General features: G+C 37.1%; 10 protein-coding genes across 10 annotated transcripts; 4 read left to right on the forward strand and 6 right to left on the reverse strand.

The window, feature by feature from the left end:
- Positions 1–495: 495 nt before the first annotated feature.
- On the reverse strand, positions 496–1863 carry RNJ42_01126 (putative alanine--tRNA ligase; the record flags this gene model as incomplete). The annotated part of the gene is made up of 1 exon (XM_071051292.1): positions 496–1863. The coding sequence occupies one exon, from the start codon at positions 1861–1863 to the stop codon at positions 496–498; it is 1368 nt and encodes a 455-aa protein (XP_070907988.1).
- A 1257-nt stretch (positions 1864–3120) lies between these two features.
- Positions 3121–3978, reverse strand: SSO1 (syntaxin; the record flags this gene model as incomplete). Its single annotated transcript, XM_071051293.1, has 1 exon — positions 3121–3978. One exon carries the CDS (start codon positions 3976–3978, stop codon positions 3121–3123), a length of 858 nt encoding a protein of 285 aa, XP_070907989.1.
- Positions 3979–4804: 826 nt separating this feature from the next.
- NSL1 (MIND complex subunit NSL1) lies at positions 4805–5506 on the reverse strand (the record flags this gene model as incomplete). Its single annotated transcript, XM_071051294.1, has 1 exon — positions 4805–5506. One exon carries the CDS (start codon positions 5504–5506, stop codon positions 4805–4807), a length of 702 nt encoding a protein of 233 aa, XP_070907990.1.
- A 354-nt stretch (positions 5507–5860) lies between these two features.
- VMA11 (H(+)-transporting V0 sector ATPase subunit c') lies at positions 5861–6355 on the forward strand (the record flags this gene model as incomplete). Its single annotated transcript, XM_071051295.1, has 1 exon — positions 5861–6355. One exon carries the CDS (start codon positions 5861–5863, stop codon positions 6353–6355), a length of 495 nt encoding a protein of 164 aa, XP_070907991.1.
- A 294-nt stretch (positions 6356–6649) lies between these two features.
- RVB2 (RuvB family ATP-dependent DNA helicase reptin) lies at positions 6650–8080 on the reverse strand (the record flags this gene model as incomplete). The annotated part of the gene is made up of 1 exon (XM_071051296.1): positions 6650–8080. One exon carries the CDS (start codon positions 8078–8080, stop codon positions 6650–6652), a length of 1431 nt encoding a protein of 476 aa, XP_070907992.1.
- A 363-nt stretch (positions 8081–8443) lies between these two features.
- On the forward strand, positions 8444–9667 carry ENV7 (putative serine/threonine protein kinase ENV7; the record flags this gene model as incomplete). Its single annotated transcript, XM_071051297.1, has 1 exon — positions 8444–9667. The coding sequence occupies one exon, from the start codon at positions 8444–8446 to the stop codon at positions 9665–9667; it is 1224 nt and encodes a 407-aa protein (XP_070907993.1).
- Positions 9668–10357: 690 nt separating this feature from the next.
- On the reverse strand, positions 10358–11197 carry SUI3 (translation initiation factor eIF2 subunit beta; the record flags this gene model as incomplete). Its single annotated transcript, XM_071051298.1, has 1 exon — positions 10358–11197. One exon carries the CDS (start codon positions 11195–11197, stop codon positions 10358–10360), a length of 840 nt encoding a protein of 279 aa, XP_070907994.1.
- Positions 11198–11758: 561 nt separating this feature from the next.
- YAR1 (Yar1p) lies at positions 11759–12349 on the reverse strand (the record flags this gene model as incomplete). Its single annotated transcript, XM_071051299.1, has 1 exon — positions 11759–12349. The coding sequence occupies one exon, from the start codon at positions 12347–12349 to the stop codon at positions 11759–11761; it is 591 nt and encodes a 196-aa protein (XP_070907995.1).
- A 302-nt stretch (positions 12350–12651) lies between these two features.
- On the forward strand, positions 12652–13512 carry CIN2 (GTPase-activating protein CIN2; the record flags this gene model as incomplete). The annotated part of the gene is made up of 1 exon (XM_071051300.1): positions 12652–13512. One exon carries the CDS (start codon positions 12652–12654, stop codon positions 13510–13512), a length of 861 nt encoding a protein of 286 aa, XP_070907996.1.
- A 490-nt stretch (positions 13513–14002) lies between these two features.
- Positions 14003–18457, forward strand: IQG1 (Iqg1p; the record flags this gene model as incomplete). The annotated part of the gene is made up of 1 exon (XM_071051301.1): positions 14003–18457. The coding sequence occupies one exon, from the start codon at positions 14003–14005 to the stop codon at positions 18455–18457; it is 4455 nt and encodes a 1484-aa protein (XP_070907997.1).
- Between the last annotated feature and the right edge of the window lie 57 nt (positions 18458–18514).

Consider the following 18514-nt stretch of genomic DNA (forward strand, 5'->3'; position numbering starts at 1 on the left):
GTTTAGTATTAGTACTTTAGTCTCTAACAGCTACTTCCACCACCATTGAATAAGGTGTTCCTTAGATAGTTCGTTGTCCTTTGTTATGTTATTGCCTAGTTTTTGGCATCACGTACCACAAACACCGTCAAAGCAGGATAAAAAAAAGATATCCAAAAAAATCCATGGAAAAAACCGAATTCAAGGCATTTCCTCCTGCCGAACACAGAAAATGCTGCAGCATGGGGTGCCGAAAGAGATATAATGTCCTGCTCCTACGGTGTACTCTGTGCGTTTCTGTACGGTAAAGCGATTCTTCTTGATATGTAATTAAATTAGTCCGAAAAGGGAAATATCAAAAAATATCCGACGTGGCCCCCCATAGAAATGGGCGTACCAAATATCGTTGCTACGGCAGAAGCAGAGTAAATTCGTTATATAGTATTGTACAGCATGTGACTGTTCGTTTATCATAATAACATTTAAAATATATATGAAGTAGGTCTAAGTTTTAAGTTAGGCAAAGTGTTCTTCTAAGGTACTGAACTCTTGGTCTGTGAAGTTCATGATCTTACCTTGCCATTTACCACCGTTCTTGCCCCCGCCTCCTTTCAAGGTCTTTAGTATGCCCTGGAGACCCTGGACTGTGGTCTGGATTGCTTCAGCTTCCGGTGAAATTACTAGCAAAGAGCCCATGGATAACGTCTTTTCACGGCCGCAGAGAACAAGGGTTTCCTTGCAGTCCTTTTGATTTGTTTCACATAGCGTTTGAAATTCCTTCTGGATGGCCAACAGCAATTCTAGGGACCCATAGTCATCCTTGATTGAGTACAGTTTCTCACCCTTTAGTAGCCTATCGTACAGTCTTTGTGACTCAAACTTTGCTAGTTCACCGATGAAGTATTGTTCTTTCTTACGTCCCTTTTGCAATTGATCCTTCATGGTAGTAATCTTTTCCACAATTACAGTCTCAGAGCAGCTTAACTCCACTTTCGTTTTCGCTGTGATTTCTGCTAGCCTCTTGGCATAATCGCCAATACGTCTGCCGCACATAAAATACAGACGTGAATTGGTGCCTCTTACCGATGTTTGGTTATCTAAGATAAGGATACCTTGAATTTGCGAAGTAGAAGTCATATGTGTACCACAGCAGGCATTCTTGTCCAAATCACCAATACATATTGTTCTCAGGATACCAGCATCGAAATCATAATCATCAGGAACCTTCTTGGTATCCACAGTCTCATCCGCTTTTTTATCAGCAGTTCTTTCTTCAACACTAATAGGCATGACATTCAAAGAAACTATCTCGTTAAACATTGCGGTGACCTTCTCGATTTCTTCTTTTGTAAGCCTCCTAGGTAGCTCTAAGTAGTTAAGATAATCACTTGGCTCCAGTGTGGGCTTCTTAGCCGTAGGAATTCCACCCATAGACCAAGATAGTGTGTCTGCATTTTCAAAGAAATTGTCTAAGATAGCACTGAGGAGATGCTGACCAGTGTGTTGTTGCATATAGTCAAGTCTCTTTTCCTTATCGACGAATTGCTTTAGCTTGGTACCTGGTTCAACTGCTTGATCAACATAATGTTTAGCGTGGAGACCTTCCCTGAGCACTTGAAGAACGTTAATACGTTGTGACTCATCTCCGTTTAGCAACATGTAACCAGTATCACTTGGCTGACCACCACCTTCTGGGAATAAGATGGTGTCCTCCAGTTCAAGAATATGTGTTGCAACTGGTTGAGTATCACCGGACTTCTTTTTGTTCTTTTTATTGTCTTTAATTTCAACACAGGAGACCACAGTGGTTTCGAAATCACTTAGCAGAAAGGTATCTCTTTGGCATTTTAATGCACCAACAATAGTAGGTTTGCCTTGAACCATTATGGAAAAAATGCTTATTAGTCAGTTAGTTGTAGTTCGGTTTGATTGTTAAAATGTGTATAAACAATGCAAGACTCACCTCTGAAATACTATAGACTAGTTAACTGTGGTTCCGAATGGCGTGGGTCCTCATCGATAATTCAAATGAAGTCATATTTGCTCATTTTATACGTAGATAAGCAAAGTTAATTCTTTCACAGTAATCGTGATTACTTTATTTATATCGTAGGTGACATATAATATTGTTTAATAGTGTAGATCCTTTATCAATAATTTGGTTATATTATTAGTTGTCTTTATGATAACAATTAAATTATAGATAGTTATAGAAATATAGATTGTTAGTAGTAAAAAAATTATTCGAATATTACATAGTACATGCACACAGATATCAAGGAAAATTAGCTCTTGCATAAAAGGAAATGTGGTATTTAAGTAGTGTTAGGGAAGAACCAAAAAGACACTATGTTGTCTGTAGCTAGTGAACAAAATAAACACATAAATTGGATTTAAAGATAATTTATCTGAAAATAGAGGCAACCCAGTGGCAATTGGTTAATATCCAACTAACAAAAGCCTTTCCAGTCCTTTCGAATATCGCAATGTTTAATTTCCTTTCTTTATCTTTTGGATGATCATATCATTTATTGTTGCATATCCAATATTAACCCAATTAACTTCAGTAATACAAAATAAAGAGTAGTAAAGAAAAAAATATAATTAGGATTCATAAAAAATATAGTAGTGTCTGTGCGGGGGAAAATAAATGATAGTGTTTGGATATCCTTTGCTAAAAAACTTGTGTTCATTTGTTTATCTTATATTCTGCCCTTTTTCTTTCAATATTTCCAACTAAAATAAATAATTTTAAAACTAAGAATAGTTTGTGTATGACATTTTTTTAAAGGTTAAATGATGTTAAAAACTGGAGAAGAAGAGACAAATAAAACACAAAATTAGTTTGAGGAATATCCAGATTAATTAAGAATTAAAGGTTAGAAAGAAAAAATTAGCAGTGACCTCAATTGTTAATGAATTCATTGAATTTTAGGGGGGAAACACAACATAAATCGTAATAATGATACTTTGATATGATGTGGAACGAAGAAAGAAAGTTTATTTCTCGTTTTCTTCTTATTGATGAGGTTGTTTATGGTTAGGTTTAAGGTAAAAAATTTGTAGAAAATAGGTTGATTGGTTTTGGAAAAAAAAATAAAATAGAAGCTAGCAGCTGCATTATAGCTAGTTTTTCTATCTTCAAGTTTGTGTAGCGACAACTGATGGGACAACAGCAGCGACGACGATAATGATGAAGATAACAAAGACGATACCCCAGCACCATAACTTCTTCTTTCTGGCAGCTCTTGCGCTCTTGACGGCCTTATTTGTGTGGCCAACACCTTGTTCAACGTCTTGTTGGGCTTCCTCGACTTTTTGGTCAATGACCTCAATGTTCTCCTGTTGTTCGATGACCAACTCTTCCATGTCATTGAACAGTTGTGCTAACTCTGCCATAGTCTTTTCCAATTGCAATAGCTCCTGGTGTCTGGCCTGGACCTCGGCCAAAGCGGTCTTGGCCTCACCACGTCTGTTGGCATTCAACAAAGCTTGGGAGAAGATTTGTTGGCCACCGACATCGGTAATGGCAGCCTCAACTTCTTCCTCGGTAGCCTCTGGCTGGATGACCATGTACTGTCTCTTGGCCTGTTCCTTGTTCTCGTCCTTGTAATCAGCATCTATGATTCTGTAGTCCTGGATAAGCTTCAAGAACCTCTGTCTAGAGTTCTCGGCCTGGGCCTGCTTGTTGGTGTCGTGCAGACCTTGTCTCTGGGCATCCTTGATGTCGTCCTTCAACTGGTACTGCAAGTCAGATGCTTGCGCCACATAGTTGTCAAGCCCATTCCTCAACTCATTAACCCTCTCCTCGTTCACCTCGGTAAGCAAGTCCTTGTGTAATCTGTCAATACGGTCCACAATAGCCTCATAACGGTCTAAACCTTGGTTAATACGACTTATCTGGTTCATAAACTCCACAAAGTCACTACCACCTTCACCTGGTGTATCCGCCATCTCATACTTCTCATGTTCCTCAGCATACGGATTATTATAACTCATTTTTTTTTTTTTTTTCTAAATTTTTTGTTTTTGTTTTGTGTTGTGTTATGTGTATATTTTATCTATGTGTTTTTTTTGTTTTCTAGTTAACCTTATTCTTGCTGTTCTATTCTGTTCTGTTAGTATTTGTCTTTATCTAGTTAAGTATTCCTTCTGGTTGGGCCTCTTATTTGAAGTCTTGTAACTTCAAAGAAAGAAAAAACTTTAATAATAAACAAGTTTTTGAAGTGAAAAAAGAAATATTTTTTTTTCCCTCTCACAATTTCGTTAAAAGAATTAGAAAAAAAAAGTTGCTGGCCTTTCCTCTTGCTTCTCAATAAGGGGGGGGGGCCAACAAGAGGAACTACTCAAGCACTGAAATACACTAATAAAATGTACTAATACACTACTAATACAATATACAATATACAATATACTATACACACTACCAAAGCACAGCAACAGCACAGTAACAGCAACAGCACTACTATGTCCGTGTTTTGACTGTATATCAAAGCCCTCTTCGTTTACTTTACAATAATAACTACTATAAAAGCACAGAAATACACGTAGCACTGCACACACACATACACACATCGAGGGACAAAAAAAAGGATTTCCCTTCTTCCAATTTTTTTTTTTCGTGGACGTGGGTGCCGGGTAATATTTCCTAAATAGGATATCCAAAAAAAACTTTATCGGAAAATGGGTAAATACAATAATATCATAGTGTACGTATCAGGTGCTTGTCGTCCAGCGGGATATGAATGTTATCTTTGGGTATAATGTAAACAGCGGCTATGTATTTATATATATATATATATATATATAAGCTGTATTTGGGGGGCTATGCGTTGTCTAGGTAGGATACCATGTTTGTGGTGGTATCTAGGTCTGACCGTATCTCTGGTATACGTGATTGTGTGGACATCAGGGATTTCAGTGCGTCTAGAAATACTTGTTGTTGTTCCACAGTTATCCCCTTCTCGTCCTCTTCTTCTTCTTCTTCTTCTAGCTTTGCGATCTCCAGTTGTTCTATACGTTTGTCGACCTCGGCTAGGTATGTCTCTTGCTCTGCAGCATATAGAGACCGGACAGCCTCAGGACCGCGTCTTCGCAGCTGGGATATCTTGACATTGGCATCCTCCCAGTGGTGGTACTGTTCTCGCACGCGCTCGTTCAGGTCAATATCAAAGGGCTCAAGAAACTTCTCCCGAGACTCCATGATCAACTCCCTCACACTCTTCCCTTCCTCAGCATCCACCACCTCGATCGAATCACTAGCCATATCCATCACCCGAAGAAGGTACTCCTGCAGCCGCAACTGTACTTCTCGCCTCACTTTGTCCTCCCCTTCTTCTTCTTCTTCTAATGCTGATTGCAGTCCTACCGAACCCTGAGTGGCTCTATGGTTACGGCTACGGCTGTGGCTACGGCCATGGCCACCAAGCATCTGTGCCATCCGGTCCTCTAACAACCCATGTAATTGGCCATATATGCTCCGAAGCTGGCCTACTGTCAGTCTGACTCGCCCACTACCGTGATTCATTTTATTGTATTAGATGAAATTAGTTATTCCCTGGCTATGTCTCTAGTGATTCAAACACCTTTAACATTTCTGTTATTCATCTAAATTTTTTTTATTATTATTATGCGAATAGCCCAAGAAAAAATGTTAACAAGGCGACTTCCATTATCATTACAGCAAGAAAGAAGAAAGAAAAAAGGATGCGATAGATTGTATCACTAAATTCGGATCTTTTATTTGATACTTTGAGTTGATTAGGTATTGGAATTGATAACTTTGTGGATTTGGTTTGTTGTCAAGGGAAAGAAGGGAAGACAAAAAGAACATAAAGAAAAAAACAAGGAGAATCTTTATTTTTTATAAATACAATTTATAATGGAAGTTGTTTCTGAAAACGTATATGCTCCACTCTATGCACCATTCTTTGGCTTTGCAGGATGTGCTTTGGCAATGGTGCTGTCATGTATTGGTGCAGCTATCGGTACAGCTAAGTCTGGTATAGGTATTGCAGGTATCGGTACGTTTAAGCCTGAACTTATTATGAAGTCGTTGATTCCAGTGGTTATGAGTGGTATCTTGGCCATCTATGGTCTAGTGGTGGCTGTGCTGATCGCTGGTAACTTGTCCCCTACAGCAGACTACACTTTGTTTAACGGGTTTATGCATCTAAGTTGTGGTCTCTGTGTCGGTTTTGCATGTTTGAGCAGTGGTTACGCCATTGGTATTGTAGGTGATGTGGGTGTTAGAAAATATATGCACCAACCTAGATTATTCGTGGGTATTGTCCTTATTTTGATTTTCTCAGAAGTCCTTGGGCTTTACGGTATGATTATAGCTTTAATTCTTAACACTAAGGGTTCAGAAGTTTAAGTGTTCAAAGAAAAAGAAAACAAACTCAATTAAACTGTTTGCACTGCTTAATATATTTAATGTATATACTATACTGCAAACCCTACCATTTAATGATACTGTATATTATATATCCTATTAAAGATTCTCACATACTAATGTCTCTAAATATCTTTCAAAATGATGAATTCGCGGTTCATTTCTAAGGCTCTTCTCCTAAGTTTAATGACATAACGCCTAGGGTCTGGTTATATTACAGAATTAATGTATATATAGTATCTATATCAACAAAATATATCAGATATATATATGAGATTACTCAGTAGTGTCCATGGCCTCGCCTTCAGCACTTGGAGTCACTTTGGTTGCAGTAGATATTTCTACTTTACCTTGGTCATCAATATATTGGCTTTCGTTATCCTGAACAAATTTCACAGATCTACTACTGTCTAGGAACAGCAAGTAGGCTCTTTTCACATCTTCAACTTCGACAACATTGCTTTTTCTCTTTAGTGATATTTGCTGGGACACGGATATTAAGTTACTGCTGTATCTTAAACTGGATTCCATACCAGTCTTTGTCAATAAGTCTAGAGCATCTGATGATAACTCTACTTCTTCCTCTTGTGCTCTGATGGAAAGAATGGTCTTGATTTCTTCCTCGTTATAGTTTGAAGTAGTAATGATAATAGATCTATCAAGCAAATCAAGAGGTAAACCATGTGGGGACTTATAGTTGGTACCTCTAGTCCTAGAAATACCTCTGTTGGTGGCCATCATAATAATTGGAGCAAATTCATCTTCTAGAGCTCTGTTGATAAACGAAAAACACTCGATATCTAGCATATGCACTTCATCGATGAATAAAACACCTGGAACAATCTCGGCTTTACCTTCTTCTTTCCATTCTGCAACCTTGGTGTTAATCTGGTCTCTAACTTCAGATCTGATTTCACCTGTATCACCTGTAAACAAAGCAAGGAAACCTTGTGTTCTGCTGTTGATGACATCAATTTCATGTAAGGAAACAGTATGTACCACAGTTTTCCTCTTTTGAAGCTCACCTTCTGGGCAATGGACAAATCTGGTATCCGAACCCATGGCATCGTAGTCTCTAGATCTAGCAAAGGATCTACCTAGTTTTGTAATTTTACCACTGGCTTTGTCGATAGAGATAACGTCACCGGCAAGAACTTTCTCCTTTGTCAATCCATCAATCATCTTGTTACCTAATTCATATATAGTTTCCATGTCTGTAGTCTTAATAGTCAATTTACCTTGCTTGTGGCCACCTGTGATAGATCTGTCAATCTGAATCTCGACCACCTCACCTTCAATTAACTCTGTCTCCTCTTTGATCTTGATACCAATAGATTTTCTGAAAGCCTGTGTTAACGCCTCAGTCTTGCTCAACTCCAAAGAAAAGATCTCAGAACCAGTAATAGCAGTGAATGGTACATCCTTACCTAGAGATTGTGACAAACCCATAGCCAGAGCAGTCTTACCAGTAGAAGGTGGGCCCGCAACCAATATAGCTCTACCAGCAATAGACCCATTCTGGATCATCTTCAATATCACACCAGCTGCACGACGAGCCTGTACTTGTCCAACCATACCCTCAGAAGCAGTACGTGGCTGAAGATTTTCATCTAGACCAAGACCAGTAATGTGAGAGTGTGCTGCAATTAGAGATAGAGACTTCAAAGAGCCATTAGGGTCATTAGGATCACTAGTTTGAATAGACATAACCGTTCTGTTCCACTGTTTGTTGTTGTTGCTGTTGTTGTTTAACTGGTTTGAATATAATCGTTCTAAACACTAAACAAGTAAGTAAATTTCAAAGAACACCTGTTTTCCTAGAACACTTCTTTTCATATATTGTACTATCCCAAATGGATTTCAATATTAAATTTTTTTTTTTTTTTCAATTTTTCTTCAAAGCCCGCGATGGGCCAAATTTTTTCAAATTTGCTTTAATTTAGTCCAAATGGTTTATATAAGGGGTTTAATGTAAATTAGTGTTAGACGGACCTATACTCTGTTGATAGGTTAAGAACCCTAGTATTAAGAGGAGACTCTATTGTTAGGGAGTTTAAAAGGCAAGAGGATATGCAGGTTGTTCAATGGCTGAGCAAGCCGCTCTCGATTCTATGTTGTGGGCTATGTCCTGATTATTCGGATACATATGTGTTGGTAAACGCCAGGAAGTACGCTGTAATACGGCTTCTTAGGGATGACGGGCTGAAGTTCTTGTATTTGGTGCGTATGGAGGACGGTGCGCCGTTTAGGGCCGGGAGTGCGGTTGGCAGTGGAGATGAAGCGTGCGATGGGCTGTATACTTTGAAACAGATACGGTGTCCCATAGGCAACATAGATAGTGTGGCGGACTCTATGAGGGAGATAGACAATTACCGGAGATTTCAAAGTCCCTACGTGGTTTCGAGTGTGGATTCTCAAGTTGTGCAGGAACTGGATGGCTCGAAGACCGTGTACGTGGTATTTCCCTACTATCCGCTGGGTTCGTTACAAGATTCGATAGATGACAGGCTTTTGGATGGTACTTATGTCTCCGAGAGTGAGTGTGTGAGAATAATGTGTGGTATAGCAAGAGGTTTGCTATGTCTGCACGACTCTAGTAGTGTTCGCAGAAACAAAAATACTGGCGATAATGATATTGATAGTGAAGTGAACATTAACAGTTCTGGTAATTATAGGGACTCCGGTAATTCAATAGTGATTGGAGATTCTTTCACTGACAGGGATACCAACTCTATGACCTTTAGCGATGAGGCAGCCGCCTTATTGCAGAATGACAACCATATTCTTGAGATGGATTCAATCTCTTCCAATATTTCGGTAAGTCCGGTATCTTATAGTCATAGGAATTTAACTCCATCGAATATCATATTTTCTGCTAATGGGCTACCTATAATAGGAGAGTTAGGTTCATGTGCCAAGGCTGATGTCTCTATTGAAACTCGAAAACATTTAAATCAGTATAAAGAATGGGTAGAAGATAACTTTAACACATATATGGCTCCAGAATTCTTGAGTTTGAAAATAGGATCTAAACTAGATAGTAAGGTAGATGTTTGGTCACTAGGTTGTATCTGTTACACTTTGCTGTTTAGTATAAATCCGTTCGATAGAGAGGAGCAGTTATATGGAGCATCGATAAGATACGCAATATCCACTGGAAAGTACACACTTCCAGAACAATCTAGATACTCACAGAATTTAATAAATATAATACAGTCGTGCTTACAAGTTGAACCATCAGATAGGCCGTCAGTCAGCATCATTCTCAATAATTTACAGGAGCTACAAAGCTGATCTACATTTCTGATTTTGCTGAAAGCTGGACTTTCAAGGATAGCTCATTAAATTGATATATTACTAAATGGACTTAGGTGTAGGAACTATACATACATATAATTGATATTGTGATTTGAAAAAATATGGATAATTAAAATACATAATATGATATTTAGTTTATATTTATTTATATGGGATTTAGGTTTAAGAAAAAATGAAACTAACATGCCTACTCCTGTGACCCAAGCCAAATAGCAATGTGCGACTGGATATATGATGTTCGAATAATAGTCATTCTAGTTGTCATCATTTTTTCTTGAATTGATATTTAAAATATCGGTATGATATGGATTACGTTGTTATTAATTTGATCATTAGATGTTCGGTTGCTAATCATAAAGGGAATACTATGTAATTTTTTGTTTCTCAAATGGCCATCAATTCGACTCTTTATATGTTCCATCAATTCGACTAAAGTAGTCACTATAATTGTTTATAATTGTCAAGGATAATGAATAAAGAGTTGTAGCAATTATGATAGTTAATAGTTTAAAAAATCATGAAAGCAAAGAGCTGGAAAATATGACATTTGTATATGAAAAGCAATGTGGGTGAGTGTTGTTTTTTTTTTTGTCTTTTAAAAAATATTGTTTGATTTTTAGTTTAATCTTTCTATAGAATGCACACAGATGGTTTATGTTAGTTCTTTTACATCCTTCTTCTCTTACCGACAGTGGCTTGGAAACCAGTCTTAATGGAAGAGACGGATCTGGTAGAACCACAACTCTTACAGACCATGAAGAACAGTCTGTTGGATTGTTCCTTCTTCAATTCTGTGTTAATACTCTTACAGGTCTTACAAGTAACATATTCTAGAATGTATCTTCTCAAAACGTTTTCCATTTGCTTAGATTGAAACTTACCCTTGATAACCAATCTCTTTTGACCATCAACAGAACCAGAAGTACCCAATTCAGCAAATAGATATTGGATCAAATGCTCTGGAGATCTTTGTAGCTTCTCGGAAATCTCTTCGATGTTGGAGAAGATGGTCTTCTTACCATCACGCAAACAAACTGGAGGTGGAATTCTGAACTTAGGACCGCTTCTGTCACCAGCAAGCTCTGGGTTGTTCTCCCTTAGTATATTAAAGAATCTGGATAACAGTTCTGGGTATGGCAAGCCAACGTTTTGTTGTATAGAGGATTCTGGAACAGAAGATTCCTTACTATTGCTGTCAGCCAAACCGGCCTTAGCCAACTCCTTCTCAAACTCATCGACGGTGGCAGGAGCATCCTTACTCTTCTTCTTCTTTTTCTTCAAGGACAACTCACTTAGAGCCTCAGTAACTTCATCTGCATCACCTTCCGCCTCCTCAGCCTTAGAACTGCTCTTACTCTTCTTCTTCTTCTTCTTAAGACCGGCAAACATGTCATCACCATTGGATTCAGCCTCAACTTCCTCAGCGAAGTCCTCAGGAACCTTCTTACTCTTCTTCTTCTTCTTTAATGTTGGATCAAACCCTAAATCAGCACTCAAATCAGACATCTTTATTTGTTATATTATATTATCCTAGTCGCTATAGGTTTTGTTTTCGTTTTAATTAATGCTTTCTCTTTTCCTAGTATTAAAACAAAAAAAAAGCAAGTTCTTCCTCCTTTAGTTCCCTTTCTAATAAATTAATCCAGAAAGTAGAATGAGAGATTTAGTACTAGCAAAATGTTAATGACCAATTTACTATTTTGAAAGAATATCCAATTAACCACTGCACATTAAAAAAATTTTTTTTTTTTTAAATTTTTCACTTGCTTTCAACCTTCCACTCATGAAAATGGAAAATTACTGTTCTTTTCCCACAGAAACACCCGTACAAAAACACGTTCCACGATGCTGAATACAAAAGAAAGAAAAAATTTTCAGGCCGTGTGGTATTATATATCACGTGCTTATGTTTATTATATTTATAATTATACTTATATTTATAGTCTGTAGTCTGTAGTTATTTTGTAGTTTGATAGAGTTGTAGTATTGTTATATCTATTATTGTACATTATATTTTTATTTTCTTTCTATATGCTAAGTTTTTTTTGATGCTGGTTGGGGGGGTTATTACAAGGATAGAGATTCTGTTTTCTTGGCTAGTGCTTCAGTGGCCTCTTTTGTTACTTCTTCGATTTCTGTACCTTCAGTGATCTGGACCTCTGGTGTGCTCTCTTCTTCGCCTTCGGACTCAGACTCTGGCTCGACGTCGTACTTCTTCAAGAAGTAGTTCTCTACTTCTTCGCGGCCATTATTCTCGGCCTCGAAGATGGAGTCATGGCCGAACTCGTTCTTCATGAAGGGGTCCGCGTCACACTCATCACAGAGGTACTCCACCACGTCCAGTTTCCCATTCAGTGTAGCCCAGTGCAGCGCAGTGTTCCCTGTGCCGTTCTGCTTGTTTACATATTCCTTGGTCTCATCAGCACTGTAGTTCTCCTTGACACTCTCCCAGATGTACTTCACGACTTCGAGATGGCCATTGGCAGCTGCCATGTGTAGCGCTGTAGACCCACTGTCTTCATCAACGCACGTCTTCAACATCTTTGGGTGTATCAGCGTAGTAAATATCTCCTGCAGAGACTCAAGGTCACCAGCTCTGGCATCGGCAATAACTGCCTCTTGGTCCTCCACATCTAGCGGCTCAGCATGTAATGTCATTTATATATATATATATATAGTGGTTTCTGTTACTTTACTCTTTGAAATACACAATTAAAATCAAATAATATCATTGATAATACGGTAAGACTAAGCTCATCGCATAGATATAAATGCCCTTTACGCAGTTGAAGAAAAATTTTAAAAAGGTGTCATGATTTACGTATAAGAGTATCTTAACTTGGGTAGTAAAGGGAAAGTACTCTGGATTATATGCGATGAGCTGACTATATTGAGGTTTTATTGTAGTCCAGAACTGTTCTAATTAGGTACTAAGCTTATAAGGGTAGAGTGGATAGAACATGGAGAGTTTTCGCACGGATTTGAGAGAACTGCGGGCGCGTATAGAAGGTGGAGTCCACGATGAGGAAGTAAAGCGGTTGTTGGAAGAGTTATCCTTGCGGTTCAATGAAAATATGTCTTCATTTTCCAGCTATGATATGGAACGATATGCCCGTGTGTTTGATCATTTGCATAGAGAGCTGAGAGAGCATAGCCAATCGAACTCTAATCGCGAGGTGCAATTCAGGTTCCGCACCACGCCACGGTTCAAAGATGAGCAAAAAGTTTCTTCCACATCAATTCCCCCAGAAAAGATCCCTCGAGACTACAAGATACAGAATAAGACGATACTCTTAGAATCCAGTATTGGCGGTAATGTGCGGACATATGACGGATTAAAGAACTGCGTTATAGTGACACCAGAGACCGAATCCCATGACTCAGCTACTACAGTCGAAAATGGGTCACTATCTATTGGATACTGTGATGATAGTGTATTTGCCATTTCAGTGCCCTTCAATAAAGGCAATATTTTTGTTACGGATTGTACGCGTAGTGTACTGATATTCAAAATACCACTTGGTGATGTCATTCAAATACGATTACATAACCTAGATAAGTGTAAGATTCAAATAGAACCTAGGAATTCCCAAGAGAAGTCTGTATCCCAAACAGTTATTATAGAGGGATGTAAAAATTGCTCCTTCCATGCACGGAACACTGATCACTTCTCCATTAGAAACTTCAGTGAATTCAATATTAAACAATCTACTATATTTATAGTAAACAAGAAACAAGAATGGGAACCACCGCTTGATACCTATAGGCACGATCCAAGTCAATTGAAAAGATATATTAATAATGGCTCAAATTATACATGAATACTTCAGAGATGAAGATTTTTTAAGTGAACACCAGACAACTAGATACACTTTATTGTTTTTGTTAACAAAGATTAGACAAGATTAACGTATTCTAAAGACGAACTGTCCAATATTGAAAGGCAAGCTATTCAACCCATAGTTACCATCATCTGATCACGTGTTTTCTATTTTAGGAAATGGCTCATCGAGAATTCTACTCTCAATTCCAAATTAGGAAATATGGTAAATAAAGAAAATCGAAAAAAAAAAAAAATCCTAAAAATACAAAATAAACACAATACAGTTGTAATGCAGGTAATATCCCTGAATTTTTTGTAAACAGGATCGACGGTAAGATATGAAGATTGTTAGTTGCAAATTTTAGCTTCAATTAAATTCAATATATATTTTTTGATTCAATTTTTTTGATTATTTTTGTGTTTATTAGGAGTTCATTTTGAATTTAAAACCTAAAAGAGATACTATTTTTACAGAAAGGACAATCATAATGAGCGATAACAACTCATTTTTGAAGAGATATATGGAAACAGTTAATCAACAAAGTCCTACCACCACTTCCCCGCTGAGCGTAAGATCACCTTCACGTACCAATTTGAATGAATCACCATTACGAGGCGCCAAATCTATTTTGAAAACTGATACCATTGGTAAGGAAAATATGACCCTGGATAAACCACTACATGTCACTAAAAGTGCATTGAACTCCCCAAAGAAAATTGACATAGTTAAACTTGCTGATTATAGTCCTGAAGAACGCAAATATTATGAATTCCTATGCCGTGTTGCCGAGGTCAAAAGATGGATTGAATCCGTCATTCAAGAAACTTTACCATCTGAGGTTGCTTTAGCTACAAGTGATGTTATGAGAGATGGTGTTTTTTTGGCCAAAGTGACAAACGTTATAAATCCTTCTTTAGCACCCTCAGTTTTCCCAGCTGGTGACAAACTGCAATTCAAACATACCCAGAATATAAATGCTTTCTTTAGTTTAGTTGAACATGTTGGTGTGCCGGATTCCTTTAGGTTTGAGCTTCAGGATCTATACAATAAAAAAGATCTACCGCATGTATTTGAAACTCTTCATATTCTTGTTAGTATAATTAATAAGAAATGGCCTGGCAAAACTGCAGAAATTCAAAATTTATCTGGTACCGTGGAGTTCAATAAAGATGATATCCGGACGTGTAAGAGAGTGTGGCCAAGAATAAAAGACTTTACAACGCTGGGTGGAACATCAAGCACAATCCCAAGCCCTGCAAAAAGACATTCACCAAGGAAAGAAGGATTGATTAATGATTTCACAAGTCCCACAAGATTAGAAAATACGCCGAAAAAGACGTTTATTCCTCCTTTAACCCCAAAAAAGGAAGAATTCGATGAGATAACTACAACTATAGCAAGTTCTAATAGGAAATTATTTCCTGAACCAAAAACACCTGTTAATAGTGATAGGACTCGTCTTCCGACATTTTCTAGTTATGGGGAAACACCTATACTTTCAAAGACACCAGAACTGAAATATTCTCCTCTCAAGAGCATGAGTTTTTCTTACTACTCTCCATCGATTTCTAAATACTTGACTTTCGATACCGATTTTTACCTAAGAAGAAGCCAATATCGGGATAATGAATTAGGACAATATTCAACGTTTAAATATTCTCCATCCCGTTATTCACCGAGAAGAAAGGAGAAAATGTCGGAAGAAGAATTTCTGGACTGTGTGGTAAAGATTCAAGGAATAACAAAGGGTGTTAATATTCGGTATAGTCTATATTTGCAAAATCAACTCCTGAATCTTTTTGAGAACGATATTGATGGACTGCAAGCAAGGATTAGAGGTAATTCGAGTCGTTCAAGGCACGGTACTAAATCACAAAGATGGAAAAATATTGAAAAACGTGTCGACTTTGTTTCTATAACTGCTTTAGCAAGAGCTTATGTCATTAGAAGTAAGATAGATAAATCCAGGATTCAAATAGGGAGACAAGAGAATAATATTTTACCGTTACAAAAGATATGTAAAGGAGCTGTTGTTCGTAGAGCTACCCATCAATTGTCAAGTTCAATAAAAGCAAATGAACAATTTATGACTTCCTATCAAAGCTATTTGAGAGGAGCACTGGTAAGAAAAACGTATGTCTCTAAGATGTTGTCTGTCACTGGAAATCTGCATTTTTTGGTATCTATCCAGAGCATTTCTAGAGGTATACTAATTAATAGAAAATTCGATTCAATAAAGACTATATTAATTAGAGATGGACTAGATATTATCACGAAATTTCAAGCTCACTCCAGGGGACAATTCATTAGAAAGAATTTAGAAAAATATTCAAGCGTATTAGTTAAAAACTTCTCGATGAATCCATGCATTCGAGGTTATTTAATAAGAAAAAGCATTTCACTAGACCACAATAATGTCAGTATGGAAAAAGCAAGTGTCACAAAGCTACAATCAGCTATACGTGGACTACTAGTGAGATTTACATTAGACTTAGTAGATGATATTATTGAATACAGTAATGTGGACCAATTTCAAGCAGCAATTCGAGGAGCCTCTATTCGTCGTACCCTGACGGCCTCCAACTCACATTATAAGAATAATTTAATGAAAGTGGTTAAGATCCAAAGCTTTATAAGGATGAAATTGTTGCGTTTGGCATATAACGAGTTGATGTTGTATCCAAATCCTAGTTTATGGGCTGTCCGAAAATTCATACCCCTGCTCAATAATAAAAGTTCTATCGAAGAGTTTCAGGATCGGGTTGAAAGTTACCAAGCATCTCTGGATTCTGAAAATATGAGGAAGTCCGTATTGCTTAAGGATATTCGGAATCAATTTGATTTACTCGCTGTATTAGAAAAACATAATTTAGCAAGAAGTGAAAGTATGCAGTTGACAAAAATTAAAACTAAAATTCCTAATTCAAGATTTCCTGGTTTTGAGGGACTTTTTTACTTACTTCAGGTAGAGCCATCATATTGGAAGCTAATGGCATCAAAAGAAAAAGATTTCACTGTTAGAAATATTTACTCTACATTCACCACAACTAATAAAAAGATGGGACCCAGAGAGAGAAAACTTTATGCTAAGCTAATTTCTGAGCTTGTCCAACAAGACATTCAGCAAATAAATGGCATTGGTGAATACTTAAGTCATAGGACTCCAGTATGGGGGTATCTTTTAGATGAATTCATAGATAAGGAATGTGGGAGTGCATTTGAGTTGTTTATTCCTTTATTAAAATTCATAGGTGATAAAGATAAACACTTTGAAAGCGATCCATATGTTATTTATGAAGAAATATACCATAAAGCACCACCTTCTCACGTCCAGCCGATAGAAGATGCTAAAGTGAAGGAGACTTTTATTTTGAACTTGCGTAATATATGGCATGGGGTTGAAATGGTTGCTGAGATATTTTCAAGGAAGACGTCTAATATTCCCGTAGAGATTAGGTTTCTGGGAACTAAAATTTTATGTTATTTCTCTGATAGGAATGTAGATGAAGCGAGATCTTTAAGTGCAGTAGCAAAATTGCTAATAGAAAACTTTGTTGCACACTTTTTAGGGAACTTCTCCAGTTTTGGATTTGATCAATATTCTGATAATACGATTCAGAAAAAGATTGGTGTTTTGTTAGAGGCTATAAAGGTGGTGTTCTATCAAACACAGTTTACTGGATATTTACAACCTCTAAATCAATATTGTGAAGAGATCAATCCTCATATAAGAAACCTGATGTATAATTTGCTGGTAGAGGTTGACTACGAGCAAGAAGGATACTCCACCATCTATAACGATATGATTTCTACAAGTCCTGTTTTGGAATTACTTGCTTCGAAAGTGGCTGAAATTAGCGAGAAGTTCCTAGAATTTATTGATGAGTTCAGCGAGGGAGATCCAATTCGTGATGTTCTAAATGGGCTAGATTTCAAAATAATGTCAAAAAATTCTGGAAGAATAACGTTGGAGCTAGATTCCAGCGCATACAGATTTTTGGTTGGAGATGATAGACTTAGAAGAGTGTATGACCAAGTTAAAAGAGCATTTATTTTTATGATACAGGTTGAAGACGTTGACACTAATTTGTATGATTTATCTATAAGCTCAGTTCTGCCTGAGGATGAACCGGCATTCGCCAAGTTATTAATGAGAAACCCAAAGGTGCAGAACGATCCCTTAATAAAGAAATTGGAACCAAAATCTTACTTTGCCTTAAAGAATGTGACCCTGAGAAACATCCAAGAACTCACAAATGCTAATATAATTAGTGTCAAAGATAGTAAATTACAAAACTTTTTGAATGATATTGCTAACACGATAAAAAATCCAGACTATGCTCTTCATTTCATTCAGAAGGAGGTTGACATGACAGCTGATACATTAAAAGAAATTGAATTGGTAAATAAGAAACTAGATAATGATTTGAAGAACATGAAAAGTACAGTCACATCGATAATATTTGAGTTGCAAAAATCTTCTGACTTCACTCCACATCATAAGGGTGCTTTCGGGAATTTAAAAAGTGCTTACAAAAAAGTACAGCATAAAGATTCAAGGGAACTACAGGGATTGAAATATAAATGGACAGCAAGACAGTTGTACGAAAAAGGTGTCTTAAAAAGTATTAAAGGTGAAAATATGGGTAAACACTCAGTGAAGGTGTTTGGATCTAGTGGTCCTAAGTTTCCTGATATTGTTTTTAAAATATCAACTACTGATGGTTCAAGATTCGGAATTCAATTGTCGGATAAAAGAAAAGGTTCTGAACATAAACATTCTGAAACTACTGACTTCTTCGAATTTAAAAACCTGCTCTTAAAGCAAGTTTCTCATTCAAATAATAAACTAGTTCTCTTGAATAACAAAGTTGAAATTAATTCAGGAGAATTACTGAAACTGGTTGCTACAGCATTCTACAATAGACGTTCTAATTATTAAGTAGTTATGAATAAACTAAATATTAGTGATATAACAAGGTATTGTGTTACAATGACT

This window comes from Nakaseomyces bracarensis (assembly GCF_045282275.1).
Source record: "Nakaseomyces bracarensis strain CBM3 chromosome Unknown Scaff5_0, whole genome shotgun sequence".
Lineage (NCBI taxonomy): Eukaryota > Fungi > Ascomycota > Saccharomycetes > Saccharomycetales > Saccharomycetaceae > Nakaseomyces > Nakaseomyces bracarensis.